Raw genomic sequence first — 17,551 nt, 5'->3', positions numbered from 1 at the left:
AAATGCATAGCTTGCGTTTTATTTTAAACAATACAAAGTCTTCATGTGTACACCATGCAATTGGTTACTAAAGCAATACATCACAAGAGGAATGTTGAATATCAGCACTTCTGTGATATCGGTCATAAGCCCAAGGATGAAGATAATTTCAGCTGTGCTGAGATCCAACAGAACAGCTTGACCTCTTGTAGCAAGAGATGAACTTATCATTTTTTGTTTGTCTAAACATTCTCCCCAAGAAAAAAACACCTCAGTGAATTAACTGAAAATGGACTGTTTCTTGAGTTTGTATTTATTTGACTGAAAGGTTGTTATTTGTCAGCACACAAGATAGTGATTAAAAAGTGTCTTTGTATCTGCTGAATGTAAAATGTTGGCTGAAATTTTTTCCTGCTGGTAAAAAATCTCAGCCTAAGGTCTTATATGCAGTTCATCCTGCTGTGGATTTTAAAAAGTATTATCAATTTATGATTTAATAAAAATAAAAATAAATACAATTAAAATTCCAACTGAGTCGTTGTCCATCTACAGAAACCCTGAATTCCCAAAAATTAAGTTGTGCTTAGAAGAATGTTTTTTTTTTTGTTTGTTTGTTTTTTTTTTACTTTTTGGGACTTCAGGGGCTCTGTACCATCTGATGTAGCTTTTATGAGACCTATCAGTCTCGCTTGTGCTCTGTTTTATTGGACGTAAATGAGAAAATATCTGCCTCATCAGCTACTAGATCTTCACATGCTAGTTGTTACTTTGTCTTCCATGCTTAACAAATGATGGAAGTTATAAATGAATCAAAACAATAAAGCTTGAGGCCAAAAATCAAAACAATGAGCTATGAGTGGCTTAACAGTTTCATAGCTCTCAATCTAAACAAAACTGCTAGGTAGAGTGATAATTATCTGCTGGCTCATAATGTCTCCTAGTCATGTATATTGTATAAAAATATAAACAATAAAAAGCCTAAAGCCATATTTCATCTTATGTGTGTGTTGCATGACTTACAGAGTATAAAAACAGAATTTCCCCTTGTGAGATCAATAAAGTAAATCTTAATCTTATAGCCAATCAAAAATGAATGGTTAATGGCCACGTTACACATTCAAAACCCAGAAGTGAAAGAAATGTGGTGGTATCTTTTCATACATAATAAAAACCACAGAGCCTCAAAATCATGTTTTTATGTTTTATTTTATTAGTTAGAAAAAAATGTGGGTTTTCGCAGTCTCAGGGGAGGAACTGCTTCAACTTTCTACTGACGCAGGCTGTGACAGCAATATGGAGCCAGGGAGACGCTACTGCGCATGTCCGCGTCTGCACGGCCGGAGAGAGAGAGACAGAGCGAGAGCGAGAGAGAGACAGAGCGAGAGCGAGAGAGAGAGAGAGACAGAGCGAGAGCGAGAGAGAGAGAGAGAGAGAGAGAGAGAGAGCTATATCAGGGAAAAAGTGGCAAAGACAAAGGACTGAACAGTCATAAGGACAAGCAGGACGGAGTAAATGTCGTATATTTACCGGGTTATGGTCGTTCTGCTGTGACACGTCGGGGCAGGAAGTCGTCAGGTGAGTGTTCAGTTTGAGAAAATGAAGTTATAAGACGTAAAAGGAAGCGTTGTAGTTGTGTTTGCTGTAAACTCGAGTCACGTAGAGCACACAGGAGACTTAGCGACAGATATCTGTTTCTGTCCTGGATTTATTGCATCTGTACATTAACTATTTTCAGCGACTATTATCCCTCTTTAATGGATTTAAAGCCGTTCTGTGTGTGTGTGTCTTGATTTCTTTATGCGGCGCTGTTGTGATATTTTGCTAGCTAACTGAGCAGCCTGCTTCCTCTATCCAGTCCAAATGTTTACCTTCTTATTATGAGGTCTGCAGACCAAGAGGAACGTCTTATAGTGTTATTTAAGATATATTATCAGCATCAACAACAGAGACAATGTAACTTTAAGGTTTTGTTTAAGCTTTTTGACTAACTAAGTGTGTAGTTTTTTAAGATGAGATTTTGGGCTCTACTATCTTGTGGGAACTTATGTCAATATTTTTTTAAATCTTAATGATTTATTTCTGTATTTCAGGTGTTTTTTGGGGCAGCGTTACTGCAAAGTATCAAATATCCCTGGTCAAAACCTGGTGATGGAAAGAATCGCAGAGCTGCAGGCTTGATGACTGGATGGATGGAGAGAGCTGTCAACACACGTAAACTTACAAAAGATGGAGGAAGTGGAAACACACTGGGAGCAGCTGCAGTTTGCTTGATGACACCACTGTGATGTTGTGGGAGGCGTAGTCTTTAATTCGGGAGCATCTGGAGTATCGTTTGTTTGCTGGCAATCCCATCTTCAGTTCCGTTTTATACCGTCTCTCTCCTGTTGACCTCTCATCACATCGTTCCTTTAGAGAGAGCAGGTGTTGCTGTCTTAAACAAGCCGCAGGTCTCATTTACCTCACAACCCCCCACCTCCTCCTCCCCCCCCCCCCCCACCCTCGACCATTCACAGACACACACACAAGCTCCTCTCCTCCAAGCGGCTGAGAGGTTGCTATGGCAATGGTTGTCATGATGCTGCTGATGTAGCATTCGGGAAGGTAGTAGTTGTGGAGGTAGTGGTGGAGCTGGAGGAGGTGGCGGCGGCTGTGGCGGTGCTTGTGGTGAACATCCAGGGATGGGAAGCGCTCCCTATCCAGCTGGCGAGTGGAAGGGGAAGGGGCGAGGCGGCCTGCAGGAGCTGGGCTGCATGCCCTGGAAGGTCGGCAAGCAGAAAGGAGCAGGTGGAGGAGGAGGAGGAGGGGAGGTAGTGGTGGGAGTGGAGGAGAGGAAGAGCAGGGATCCCACAGACTCTCAGCAGCAACAGGATCTCTCATCTTCCTCGTCCTCTCTCACCTCTCCGCTGCCTCCTCAACCTTCTCTGACACCTCCGGCCATATACCACGAGAAGCAGCGGAGGGAACTGTGTGCTCTGCACGCCCTCAATAACGTCTTCCAAGACGGGACAGCTTTCAGTAGGGACACCTTGCAAGAGATCTACCAGAGGTGGGTATCTGGTTCATTAAACTTTATCACTGTTAGGCCTGTATACATGAAATGTTTTGTATAATCTGTTTGTCCCTCTTGTCTTCTTGTTGCAGGCTTTCTCCCAGCACTCTGGTGACACCTCACAAGAAGAGCATGCTGGGAAATGGGAACTACGATGTTAATGTCATAATGGCCGCCCTGCAGACCAAAGGGTTTGAGGCGGTTTGGTGGGATAAAAGAAGGTATGTGGAGCTGTAAATATCTCTTTGTTGTTTTGTTTAAGATTCACTTCCACACCTGTTTATCTCAACTGCTTGAGTTGTAGCTGAAGTTTATCTTTGTCTGCTGCGCTTGTTGTTTCTCTAAATGATCAATATGAGGGTCAGGGAGACCAGGCCTTCACCCCCCCCACCTCTCTTGTTTTTTTGCAACTTCTTATCTTCCCAGCATGCACGTGGTGACAGAAAAAAACAAACACTTGTTTTTCCTGCTGTGGCGTAAGCGGTTAAGAAGCATCCAGTGAAATCTTAGAATGTCACTTGAGGTAAACGTTGTAAAGAGTGTGTCCTCTTCTGCACCTCAGTCAGCTAATCAGCAGGCCTCTGAATGATCTCTCTTGGATTACTCAGCAGTTTCATCAGTTCACAAAGTCTGGGAGACAGTTTTATCTTCCTGTTACCCTCCTTTAAAGTCTTACATGACTGAGGTCAATAACAGGAGACACAGACGTGCTCTATCAGCCCGCTGTTGGTGTTATCACAAAAGCCAAATTCCTGTTTCTCTGTCTTGACCAAAACAGGAACAAAATCGTAGCTACATAAACAACGAAGCTTCTCTCTTAAGTTGATTGATGAAACACAGAGGTGATTTAACCGAATGCATTTGCATTGTATGCATTGTAAATGTTTAACAGTGATGTGATTAAGCTTCTAACTAAATACACAGTTTACAGACTACCTCTTCAATCTTACTGTACAAATATTAAGCTGTGTCTTTAGAAAGGACATGATGTTTCCTGGATGAGTACAAGACCGTTTTGGTTCTGTTAGGGATTGAGCTTTGACCGGGGATATTTTGAATTACTCTCCACTTATGGGAAACTCTGACAACCAAGATTTCAGAATCGGTTTTGAACCAGAAACCTTGTGAATGCCAAATGGCCTGGCGGTTATGGCGCGCGTCCCATGTACAGAGGCCGTAATCCTCATCGCAGCAGCCGTGGGTTTGAATCCGCCCTCTGCCCTTTGCTGCATGTCATCCCCTGCTCTCTGTCCTATCAAATAATGCAAAATCACCCAAAGATATCATCAATGGATGCTTATTATGGAAACTCTTTATTTTACAGTTAATGTTCCTTTTTGTAAATGTAGTTTATGTTTTGTTGTAAACTCTATAAGTAGGGCTGCACAAAGATTGAAAATTCGTCAACAAAGCAATATTAGCATGTGAAACAAACACACAGCAAAAGACTGCTAGAATCATTTAATATATAGTACAGGGCATTCACACTCTGCATGCAAACATTTGTCTTATAAGCTGGACCCATGGATACATGGGCCGTGTGCATTCACACCATTTCACCAATCAAGCCTCGGCTAGCTGTCAGCTAGAATCAGACTGATTGGTGTCCATTTGGCGCCTATGGGTACTATGAGTGTAGCTTGTATGACTTCTGAGGAATAAGAGCAGCATGATGAAAATAGGGCTGATGAAGAATGTGTGGTGCAAATAAAAATAAATTCTTCTAATTTGAATTATCTTGTATTCAAGCCTAAAAGCAAAACACACTGGAACCAAACTGTATCACTAATTCAATGATTATCTGTGACTGTCACAGATTATCTGTGACTGTGACTGTCATCTCATCAATGCAATGTTAATCTACAGTGGAAAAGGAAATTCCTCCAGGTTTAAGACTTTTTATAAGAACAGCTGCTTGGTTTCAAAAGTCAACTGATTGCTGAAGTGCCTGAATTCTGTGTTCTTTCAAATGGCCAGCAGGGGTCGACTTTATTGGTTGGCCTAAGACAAGAAGTCCAAAACACCTAACTCAACACATTTTCTGTATTTATTTATTTTTATTTAACCAGGAAAGAAACTCATTGAGATTAAAAATCTATTTTTCAAGAGTGTCCTGGCCCAGGCAGCAGAAGTTACTAATGGGTTACATCATCTTATTTTTGTTTAATTTCTGTATCAAATCTATGAGCCAGGTGTGTTTCTCACCATGTTAGACCATTTATCATCTCTGGGTGTATGGCATCTGCTGTTGAAAATAGCAGTGCATTAAATCTGGTCAGGCTACCTTACAGTAGCGTTGATAATGTTCTAGCCAGAAACTCTGTTAATATCTTCAATAAAGGAAGAAGCAAGAGCGCAGCTAACAATTGACACCGCTAATGATAAAGCACACGTCACACGAAATAAGTCACTGTCAGCATGACAGTGACTTATTTCTCCACATAATAACGATCTAGTAGTGCATGTTTAGAAAGGAAGGAACAGATAATCCACATAAACATAAAAACATTCAGACAATTCAAAACCCAATAAAAAAAAACACCAAATTTTATATTGAAACTGTTTAATCCTCTAATATGAAATATGAGTTGGGGGGGTTTACCATACTTTTTATTTTTTCAGAAACTAATCTCAAAATGTAGAATTTCATCTCTTATCTCATAAGCTCGACCACAAAATGTGAGTTTATCAAAAGTAAAAGTTTGCTCCTTCCTCCAGGGATGTCGGCAGCATCGAGCTCACCAATGTGACGGGTTTCATCCTGAACGTGCCGTCCAACCTGCGCTGGGGGCCTCTCCGGCTGCCGCTCAAACGGCAGCACTGGATAGGAGTCAGAGAGGTGGGAGGAGTCTACTACAACCTGGATTCAAAGCTGCGCAGCCCTCAGCCCATCGGCAACCCGGACGAGCTCAGGTGAGAATGATGCTTTATGTTTGTTCGTTTACGTCGACTGCCTTTATCAGAAACTCAGAAAGTTGTTAGACTTTGGATTAATTGTGCCATAGTGGATTCATCTTTTACATCCAGAAACTTTTTTTTTTACAGCTATAGTGCAGGCCATGTTGTTATAAAACTTCTGTGATTAATTCACAATGTCTGCTTTGCAGTGAAGCAATGAATTTGTTCAGTAAATAAAAAATTGTCAAATGAATTACTACAGCAAAACAAACACCCAACAAAGTAGTCTGTCTTCTATCTGTTTAATGTTATCAAAAAAACTCAGCGTATATATTTACAGAGTTCAGTAGACTCACAATCTGTCAGTGATACTGTGCTCTTCTTTTGCCTCTTTTCCCATACATCAACAAAAGCATGGGAAGCTGAGAATCTTCCAACATGAGTCTTATCTCAAAAGAAATGATCTACAGTACTCACTGTGATGGAAGTAGAAATGGGTGATGTAAACAGACGCCTGCCCGGCTCCTTTTTGTTATCACTCACATGCTGAAAATAAGTGAAGTTGTTTCAGCTTCCTCAGAACATCATGCTGGTATAATGTCCTGTGACTGAGTCTTTATCTAATATCAGTGTCAGTAGCCCGGCTGGAGAGAACCTCCTCAGGGTGCCAGTATGCAAAGACCTGTTACTATGTACCACTATGTACTAACTTTGTATTCCTGATCCACACATAACCCCAAATTAAAGAAACTGAATCACTACTAATCTCAAATGAAAGTCTGCTAAGTGAACTGTCTGCTTGCAGCAGCTGCACTAATGAATTGACATAAGTTTTTCATCTTGCATATCTGTGTCTGTCCTTTTTTGACCACGCTCTAGGAAGTTTCTTCGCCAGCAGCTGCGAGGAAAAAACTGTGAACTCCTATTAGTCGTCTCAGAGGAAGTGGAGGCGCGCCAAACATGGCGGTCTGATGGCTAACAGTTTAAACCAGCCGATCACTGCTACAACAGGGCCAATGGGCCAATCGCAGAATGAAGAGGAGAGGGAGTAGGGTCTTGCACAGCCAATCACATGGATGCACACTAGCAGATGTATTTTTTTCCCCTCTTTTTGGGTTCTGTTTACACAGCCATTGCTGGACTCTTTTCTGATAAGATGCAACGCAATTAAGGAAGCAAACACTTCCCAGGGAGAATCAAAGAATCACAGTCCTTTACTCACACAACAGTTATGACTTACTAAGAGTTACTATTCTGTTTCTGCTATTCTTGTGTTTTTTTATATATATATATATATATTGACTATTTTTTAATGTCATTTTGGATCCGTTTTTTCTTTTTTTTTCTTTTTACTGTTCAAGTTTCCAAAGTCATGGGAGTGCAGCGCAGGCTTTCTGAACGATGCTGTGTTTGTTTGTTTGCCTGTCTCCCTCAGTGATCCTCCTCCCTGCCTCAGTCCTGATCTTCACTGATGTGTCTTCTTGCTTCTGTCTCTACCTTCATGATGTGAATCGCTCTCTGCCCTTCTATCCTTCACCTTCACCAAAATGTGCCGTTCTTTGCCTTGATATGATATGTCAAAATCAGCGATGAATCACATTGCCAACTTTTTTTTTCCTCCATTTCCCCAACACTTGTGGCAGGGACTGAGCCTATACTGTGTACAGAGGCTGTGCCCACACAACAGTTTTATATGCAACAAAGCAATGCAACAGCCAGGCCAAACACTCCCTCTAGTGGAGGTTTGACTCTGCATCCTTATACTGAAGACATAACAGCATCATCCAGTCACTATTCCTTTTAATGATTCACTTCTAAATGGATGCTTTAAGTAATGAAGAGTGCTGGTCATGAAAGAAAACATGTGTTAGAGGCTATTCTCCAAATGATACAGAATCATGGTATAATAAGGTTCAGGTTATGGCAAATAGAGAACTGGTTGTTTAAATTATTGAACAATTTAAATGATCAAAATCTGCCAAAATATTTCTAAAATTGTCCAAACTTGGTATTGATATGTAAAGATGAAGTCTGACTCTTCATCTTTGACCGTTGAAAAAGGAATCAACAAAACAATCACAACTTCAAGACTGCTTACAAGCTTATTCTTCAGTTTTTTGACAGCAAACCTCAAAGTTCCAACTTTTTAGGTCTAAACGTAGCGTGTTGAAGATCACTCAGTTGTAAGACAGAAAATTAATTGGCAGCATTTTTTTAATTTTTTTTTATCATAATTCAGTTTTCAAACTTAAAATTACCCAAATTAATTCTGATTATTTGATCATTTGAAGTAAACTGTTTTTTTTTGTTTTGGACTGTAAGTCAACAAAAAACATCTGATTGAAATACGTAAACTTGAAATTACATTTCAGACATTTTACCAACCAGATATTTAAAGAAAAATGATTGACAGTTCAGTTTAATGAATGATTTTAAGGAAATCAACCATTTCCTGGGTAAACAATCAGCTGCTGGTAATGGGCTATTTAGTCAAAAACCTCCAAACAGCCGATTAAGTGACCTTGTAATCTGAAATTGTCATTAATCATTTCAATTTAGAAAGGAAAAAAATACAACCGCTTCATAGATGTAAAGAAATATATTTTATTTTTTCAAATATTACACTCAATATTTTACCACAGTGTTAACACGACATCACTCAGACAGGATGCAGAATAAGGGACAAAACTTTTCTTCTTAAGCGCAGGGTCAAACTAGTCCACAGGGTCTCCCCCACAGCAGCCCTCTGTAGCACAGGAGCTCAGCGGATTCACCGCTCCTCCTCTTTTAAACTTCTCCTCAAACCTGCATTCCCCCGGCTCTGAGAGGTAAAGCTCTGAAGTAATTTACTGTAAGCAGGGGCTCCAATGTGTGGTTTCAGTCTGAGGAGAAGTTACAAGATTGGCAGCACAAAGGGAAGATGTCAGAAGGAGAATAAATGTAGAGAAAGAAAAGTGAAAGTTGACATGCTGGTTGTGAGGACATGTCCAGTCAGACGTGAGTTGTGGTGGGTTTTTGTTGTGAAATGAGCCTTTAGAGAGATTTTACTGTAAGTAGCTTTCAAATCTATCAGCTGAACATAAACTGTTAATACTCTACATGTATTGTCCGTGTAACGACAATATTGGCCTTAACTTGTTTACATAAAAGCATATTTGTTGCTATGAAAAAAAAAATATGAGGGTCTGTGCTGTTCGTCGCCATTTCAGGAGATTTATTCCAAAGCACCAATTTATCCTAAATATAAAGGAGAAGGAACTGAAACGTATCAAATATAATGTTTTCACTGTTGAGGCCAAGGGCTTTATATTATGTACAACTGTTTGAAACCATATGATTTTCTAAAGATCACTTTTTTCAACGGTGCATGTCATATTTTGGATGAAACTCTTCACTCCCTTGCCTACTCTGTAGTCCTTAAATGTCATATCTTAGTGAACCTGCAGCAAAAAACATCACAGAGGTTGTTGCTGAGATTTCTGGAACCAATCGCATCGTGTTTATTGTCTCACAACTCTACTGAACATTTCTTTTTTTTTGCCATGACAATCTTTCAGTCCTTCTTACTAAAGGGACCCTGTTTGTCACTGTCTTTTGTTTGTTTTTGTTATTTTTGCATACAAATAAAATGCTTGTAATGGCACTTTATGTACAGCATACAGTGTGGCTTCATTTAATTGGATATTGACCTTTAAGTACACACATGAGCAACTTGTACTTTACCGGAACTCCACCACATTAAGATGGAAATATATTACTTTATTCAGACACAGACCATTTACTTTTTGAAATCATGTTGCTGGCTCTACTTTATGATATATGAAAAGTTTATTAAAGACAAGCTCACCATTTTTAAATGTTTTTGGCAGGTGAGAACTACAGACACATTTCTCTTTGAGGCTCTGTGCCCGCTGTTCTGAAATGTTCAAATTACTTTATTCCAAAATAAATAAGTGAATTCAAAATTGTTAAGCATATTTGTTTTCTCTACCTGATTAAGGCCTAATGTCTTTAGCCCCCTTAAATTCATATGAGGACCCTGTGTGATTATCCAGACCCCTGCTGTAGCCTAGTCTAAAAACCTAATTTACTAAAGTAGTCTAAACTAGCCTCTCCTTAATTTACTTCTATAATAAAATGCTTATTCTTTTTTTTTTTTTTTTTTTGCATTAGTAAAGCAAAACGTATATGTTTATTGGGAACTTTTATGTAGAATAACAACTTTTGGTAATAAATGTGAAAAATACTGACTTATATGAGTTATAAGAGTATTTTTTTTTACAATGTATTTTTATTTTTACAAAGGGCTCTGAGTACACAATCACACAGTGTTTGTGTATCCATCCGTTTATAATAAAGACATAAAGTGCAAATAATAAAAGCTGTTTTCTATGATCCGTACGCGCTGAAGGATGAGGATGATGAGGCAGCTAGCGGGAGCGCGCACTACGGGGGCGGGAGCGCGCAAAGCGGTGTGCAGATGTGTCGCAGATTTTGTAAAGTCACTGGACGCTCGGGAAGATAGATCACTAGTAAAGACGCTCTGGATACACGCGGCCCTTAACTTTTCAGGAAAAGCACACAGCTGAGGGAGAAGCGGGAGGAAGAGGACGGAAGAGGAGCCCCGCTGTCACCAGCAGAAAGACATTACTTTGACAGTTAAACAACACAGAGATGGAGCTGTCCGCGATAGGAGAGCAAGTGTTTGCTGTGGAATCAATCCTCAAGAAAAGAGTTAGAAAGGTAATTATTTACATATTTTAATAAAAACGTGTCATTTGGTTTAGCTGCAGCTCTTGAGGAGTCGCATGTTTTGGAGGAGAGATGCTACTTTGCACGCTGATAAAAAGCATGAGCAGAATCGAGCAGCTAAAATTGCATGCTGCGTGAAGGGGGCGGGGTCAGAGGAGGATGTCCCTTTAAATGTAACGTGGAGCGTGTTGTCACTGCACTACTGTTATAACACATGTCAGGTGTTTGCCTGTTTACAGAAGAAGGGAGCAATTTCCCTCATTATGGGTCTGTGTGATGCTAATAAGGCTAAGGTTTAAGTTAACGTTTACATAATGTGTTGACATGTGCGCACCGCATAGAGATTATGGGTCCCCTGAAACCCCCAGTTTACCAGTAAAACCCATGATGATAAATGAAATGATATAAGGACCTTTTGTTCAGAAATAATTGTTATGAGCAAAGATGTCACCTGCATATTATTAGCTTATTATTTTTTCCACAAGGCAACTTTAATCCTTAATCCTTTAATCTTTAATCCACACTATTAAAGTGCTCCATATCCTCATATTTATGTGATCAGCATTGCAAATTATGGAGGATTAGGATACTAACTTCAAACTACCATTTTTTTGGTTTTATACAATCAGTTCATTGAGGAGCTAAGATGCCCCCTACAGTACAACCCTGTCTTTATACGAGGAAGTGGGTGACTAATGTGAAGTCGGGAATAGTGGTGACTTCACCCCCTGAAATACTTTTGAGAGCTTGGAAGTTGTTATTGGATGATGTCACTGAGGATGACTAACTGAGTGGCTGGTATATGAAAAAACATACAGCACATTTTCATTTTTTTTTTAATTCTTCAATATTTTCTGATAGCATGAAAACATCTTACTGCAACGTATTTTCCATTTAACAGCAAATAATATCATGGGTAATAATAATCATGCACATAAAGTATACACAAATATGGAGGTAAACATCACCTGTAGAGATAGATTTCTTGTGTTATACTTTAAATGATTCTATACATGTATAATTCATGGAGGTCCATGTCTGTGTCAGTGTAACAATTGATGCATCGTCCTGCAGCCTTAATCAAAGCCGAATCAGTGTTGCAGCAGTTACTGCCCCTTTAAGTTTGATGTACACGGGACCATAATGCATCTAACTTGTATGAAGTTATCATGTAGACTGTGAAAAGGTAAAGTATGTTCTTAATAAAATTAAGTTCCTGGCTAATATATTCTTAAACCATGTTTCTCTACAGGGGAATGTGGAGTATCTGTTGAAGTGGAAAGGATGGCCTCCAAAGTAAGTGTGTAAACTTAATATAAGGAGCTGCAAACAATTATGTTTTTTTAATTGCAATTAATCACACTTTGGATCACATGAAACACATTGAAACTCCATTATTTTGCATTTAAAAGTAAAAATGGTTAGGCTTTTATTTAGAATTATTGTACTGTCTTATGCTTATATCAAGATATCTACTCTACCAGCAACAGAAACAACCTCTACTTTTTAATATTTGCTGACAAGTGACTTTTTAAGAAGATGCAGCCAATACAATAATCCATTCATCCATCCAGACATTTTTAAATTCCATGGTAAACATTAGCAAAAAAAAAAAACAGTTAGTAAAAGCCCTTAAAATCATTTGGGAAAAAAAACAAGGCGGTGTGATGCAGACAGAAAAAAGTCCCCATGGTGTGTAGTTCTCAGGGAACTCCCTAGTGGATAGTTTCTCATCAAAAAGTCCCCAGAACTGGTCCGAAATCACTGAATGCAGAAGATTTCACCGAATGACTAACACATGAATGAAGGGAATAAAAAGAAAAGTGAAGTAGATTGTCTTATTTTGTTACATCTTGCAGGTACAGTACATGGGAACCAGAGGAACATATCCTGGACCAGCGCCTGGTTCAAGCCTATGAAGAAAAGTAAGGCTCATCAGAACACGTCATGTTTTTACTGATGAAAAGCCACACAGACACTACGGACACATTGTGCAGAATAAATCTGTTTTCTTCTTACCTTAAATTTGGTTTTAAAGAGATTATGACCCTTCAGACCAAGATCCAGATTAAAGACGTCTCTCCTCGTGTGTCCTGGGTCGTCGCATTTTAACTACACATACCAAAACACAACTCAATATTTAATCCACAACTAACTTGGTGGTGTCATTGAGAGTGTTGTAAGACATTATAATCATCCAGACCAATGCCAATGGCTCAAAGTCTTCAACCACTGATTGCACAGCTCTGGACAGCTCCCTATGTCAATACTGTCCATTTACAACTCTGTTTTTGCACATTTACATTTAATCTTTCATATTTTAGACTTAGTAATGCTAAGTTAAATCCTGGTTGTATATATTCACATTCTTAGTTTTGATATTTTTAGTGCTTATTTACTTTGTATTTAATATTATATTGTGTTTAAATTTGCTAACATTGTGTTTTTTGCTCATATTGTGTGTTTGGATAACCTGCTGCTGTAACACCACAATTTCCCAGTTTGGGATCAATAAAGTCATTCTATTCTATTCTATAACCAGGGCGCCCCTCTGCACAAGCTGTGCTCCGCTTTTGTTCCATTTCTTTTTCAGTTCAGCCCAAGAAAAAATTCTGTATCAGCCGACATCAATCTTTTCATGAAGTTCTTCATCATGTGTGCTGCTGACACATTCAGAGATTGTAAAAGTGTACCTCCTGCTTATATTCAGTTTTTAAATTCCTGTGCATGACAGCATCTTATAAGGCAGCAGATACAGTCGTAACAAAACTTGACCACTTTCTTGTCCAGAGAGCGGCTGAGCAGCCGATCAAAGGCGAAGAGTTGCATGGCAGTCAGTTTGAGTATGAGAAAGTTCCCATAGAAGTTGAATGAATTGACACGCTCTCACTTTCTTTCTTTCTTTCTTTATGCTGTTGACTTTTCTGGTAAAGTTTTCTCAGTTCAAGGCATTTCCCTCCTTTTTGTCTGTATAAATGTTGAAGGCCTGGATGGAGTTTTTTTTTAAAAGAGGATCTTCTTCTTCTTCAGGGGCTGTGTTGTATGCCTAACTGTTTTCTTGGCATTTTAGAGAGCAGAGAGACAGAGCTCTGGGCCACAGGAGAAAAGGATCCAAAACCAAAAGACTCCTTCTGCAGGTAAAGTTTGAGATCAATATACAGATCAGTCTGCATAACTCCTTCATTAAATTATAAATCCCTCATTCCCTTTCATTTCCCTCGCAGGCCTCTGTCCGATAATTATCCTCTATAGAGTAGTTGATTTGCCTTTAGTCTCCTAAGAGCAGCAGCATCCCAACACTCACCATTATAACCATTAGAAATGTTTATACACAGTCTGATTCAAGTTGCAAGTTTCAGTTGTCCAAGTGTTCTCTCTGGGGTTTTTATTCAGAGTACAGTCTACACGATGGATCTCCGCAGCGCTCACAAGACTCAAGAGGCGGCGCCGCCTCGCCTTCGTCTCTCCCTCACACGCTCTCTCCCCGAAGATGAGGATCCGTCGTTTGGTGTCTGCAGGAAAGTCCCACAACCACAACTAGAACATCTCAAAAGCAAACATGGGAGACCACAACTCAAGTGCCTTGACTCAGATCCTCCCAAACAAGAGGACTGGGCAGAAGAAGGAGAAGAAGAGGAGGAGGAGGAGGAGGAAGTGGACAATGTAGAAGATGAAGATGACATGGAGGTGGAGGAAGAGGAGGGGGAAAAAGAGGAGGCGACAGGAAAGAGCAAAAGCATTTTAGATGGTAAGTGTGTCACTCGGTCAGCCAGTTGAGTCTCATCACCTTCACCACCCAGATTACTCGACTCTTTGTAACTCTCTTGAAGGCGCGGTCACAAACAGCTTTCTTAACTTCAACCAAAAACAAGTCAACTTCCTCCGTCCTGACCTAATGAGAGATAAAAACCATGCAGAGATCAAGGTGGTGGTGGTGGTGGTGAGAATTTAAATGTGAAGAAACAGTTCCTGCAGAGTCCTTACTGTACAACGTTACAACTGCAACGCAAGAGTCACTCAGTCTCAACATAATGTTACATACTTATTCTTGAAACTTTTACTCTACGGCAGTTATAAAACCTAAATGAGTGAACACTGAATTAAAAGTTTGGCTGATAGAAGACAAATCACAAAACTCCTTTTAAACTACATGACCCTATGAAAGCAGACATTGGTGTTATTCCTTTGAATGATCCTGTTTGAATCAACCTGGAACTAAAATTATATTTCAGTCAGACAACTCACGTTTTTATCGTTTACAATATTAATTGCAGCAGAATATAATTTTTGTTTGCCGTCAAGGCTCTTATTTTGTCACTCCTCACAGTTTTGAATTACATAGATAGATAGATAGATAGGAACTTTATTAATCCCTTGGGAAGGTTCCCTCAGGAAATTCAGATTCCAGCAGCAGGTAACACCAAAGCATAGAACAGCACACAGATACAAAGAATGAAATAAAAACACAAGTTATATACAAATAATATACTGTACACAGTAGCAGAAATTTGAGGAGTGATGGGATGATATTTGAACCTCCCTCAGTGGGAGCCTACAGGTGGATGCTGGGTTGGTGGTCGGAGCTGAGCAGCAGTGCAGTAGAGGGAGAGATCGGAGATTTTGCAGCTTACATACATCCTTCCTAATTGGAAGGAGGTGTTGTCAGGTGATTGTTGACAATGAGGCATGTCAAGTAGCTCACAGGCGTCGCCTCATGAACTAGATTTTTTTCTATTTTCTGCCTGAAGCGAAGAGGCTTGTCTTTAGACTCATCTCATTGACGGTACATTGATTATTTCACTAAATTACATTAAGTGCGGAATAGAAAACTGTGAAAAGTTCATCCATAATACAATCTCTAATTGATCATAACTTGTAAAACTAACATAACCTGTATGTTGAGATAAGAACCTGGAGTGCAGAATTAGGCAGTTGTGTATCAGGACTGTCGGTTCCTGCTGCCAAAGTCTTCCCATCTGCCTTCTACATCTATCAGAGCTGAAATATTTTATCCAGGGAGGTTGACCTAATAATATTCTACATGTGATCGGTTTGATTGAATCACACCTGAGTGCAACTCTATCTCTTTCTGCCTCTGTCTTTGACTCTCACTTACTCAGGAAGGAAGAGGACAGACAGCTGGAGCTCGGCTATAGAACCAGACGAGCTCACTGCATCAGAGAAGCCGGACAGAGACGACGTCTGGAGACCAATCATCGGGGCTGGGGAGGTGACGGTCACTGACGTCACCCTCAACTCCCTCACAGTGACTTTCCGAGAGTCGAGAGTGGCCAAAGGCTTCTTTAGAGACTTGGGCCTGGAGGTCTGAGATGTGAGGAAGAGAGTAGGGCGGTGAGGAAGAGCTGTTGAGGGTCAGGGTTTGGATCTCACTCTGCTCTTCCTCTTACCAGCTACTTCCAGCCTGGTCAGTGGTGTTTACATGCACAGAGTCACCGGGATACAAGCTGAACGCCAGGTAAACTTTTAGATATCTGTAACTGTTTGTGGTAATTCTATTAGTGGATGAGAACATGAAAAAAGAAAAACAGGTAGGGAAAAAAATAACACAAAAAATGAGGCAACGTTCACAAGATTGAATAATCTAAATCAACAATGATTTAACCAAAATATCTGGAAAAGATGTAACGTTTTTTCAGCTCAATGAAAAAGAGGATGACCAAAGTTGGCGAGGTGATGGAAGTGCAATAACTACAGCAAAAATATGGTGTGCATACGGCTGCTAGAGAAAACTGGATTTCAGGTAAGGGCTCACCTTGGCTAAAAATCAGTTCTGATTGAATAGCTACTGTTGGAATCTGTGTGTGCCGCTGCCCGTCTCAGCGTGCCATACGTGTATTTTTCCAACATAGCCCGCTTCAAGAATGCGTCAAGCATAGCGGATCGACCTGGACAGGAAGTCCGGCAACGATACGCATATAGCATCCTGCCAATTTCAAAATAAAACACAATGTACGGACTCCAAATTCCATCACTGAATCAACAATGTGTCTAAACAGGCACCAAATCAACCCCAGAAAGGCAAAGTAACCTGTTTTTTGCACGTTGTTCTGATCTTGTAGTTCTGTAATCTTGTAAACACACCGATTCAGCTCATGTTAAAAAATCCATTTTACAGCAGAATTCTTTATTCATACAAACTGCTCTGCTGGTGACATTTTGCTAACTCATCTGATTTGATTTAGCAAAGGCTAAGATGTAGGCAGACATTTGCATAATTAGGGGCGTGGCTAACTTTACTACCTGGGTGTTTTAGCTGTGTAACGGGAGGCTTAAGGCCCGCCTTTACTCCACCTCTTTGCCTGTTTCGAGTTTGATGGAAATTTAGGGAGCCACTTTCCAGTATGGCTACTGCCATCATATGGCTTCAAAACATCTCTTCAGAAACCAACAGGTGACGTAACTGAGAAGTGCGTCCATGTTTTAAACAGTCTGTGTATGACTGCCACCTATGAATCATTGTTACACGATGCAGCCAGCAGCAGAGTAGTTCATGACGATGTCCAGTAATTAAAGCAATAATCAATGACCCCATGGGGGTCAAAAACTCTGCATGGGAGCTGTGAAAAAGATTACACCCCAATTTTTAGATCCTCTCAAACCTAGTAAATAGAAAATAGAATCGCCTGTCATCATAAACATGTAGTGGTGAAAATCAAAATGAAAAAGCTACCTACAACTGCTCTTCAGTAAACTTTCTTTTAATGAGGGTAAAGAATACTTACAGAATTCTTCCATCCAGTAACTTGAGTGATTGTGTGAAGAAGAAGAGGAGCTCTCTGTGCATGTAAACCAGTCCACTGTTTGTGTCTCTCTTCCACACTCGGCCAAACATTCAGTACTGGACTCATTGTA

At 40.0% G+C, this 17,551-nt stretch overlaps 2 protein-coding genes across 2 annotated transcripts; both read left to right on the top strand.

Annotated features, from left to right (window-relative positions):
* Positions 1-1,366: 1,366 nt before the first annotated feature.
* Positions 1,367-9,580, top strand: josd1 (Josephin domain containing 1). The gene is made up of 5 exons (XM_061028013.1): positions 1,367-1,554; positions 2,070-3,025; positions 3,121-3,249; positions 5,747-5,941; positions 6,806-9,580. The coding sequence occupies exons 2-5, from the start codon at positions 2,658-2,660 to the stop codon at positions 6,903-6,905; spliced, it is 792 nt and encodes a 263-aa protein (XP_060883996.1). The 5' UTR covers positions 1,367-1,554; positions 2,070-2,657; the 3' UTR covers positions 6,906-9,580.
* An 818-nt stretch (positions 9,581-10,398) lies between these two features.
* cbx7b (chromobox homolog 7b) lies at positions 10,399-16,392 on the top strand. Its single transcript, XM_061028836.1, has 6 exons — positions 10,399-10,669; positions 11,931-11,974; positions 12,538-12,603; positions 13,749-13,815; positions 14,072-14,426; positions 15,799-16,392. Exons 1-6 carry the CDS (start codon positions 10,601-10,603, stop codon positions 16,005-16,007), a joined length of 810 nt encoding a protein of 269 aa, XP_060884819.1. The 5' UTR covers positions 10,399-10,600; the 3' UTR covers positions 16,008-16,392.
* The last annotated feature ends 1,159 nt before the right edge of the window (positions 16,393-17,551 follow it).

This window comes from Labrus mixtus, chromosome 21 (genome assembly GCF_963584025.1).
Source record: "Labrus mixtus chromosome 21, fLabMix1.1, whole genome shotgun sequence".
In the NCBI taxonomy this organism is placed as follows: domain Eukaryota; kingdom Metazoa; phylum Chordata; class Actinopteri; order Labriformes; family Labridae; genus Labrus; species Labrus mixtus.
This window is presented reverse-complemented; position numbering and strand designations above follow the sequence as displayed.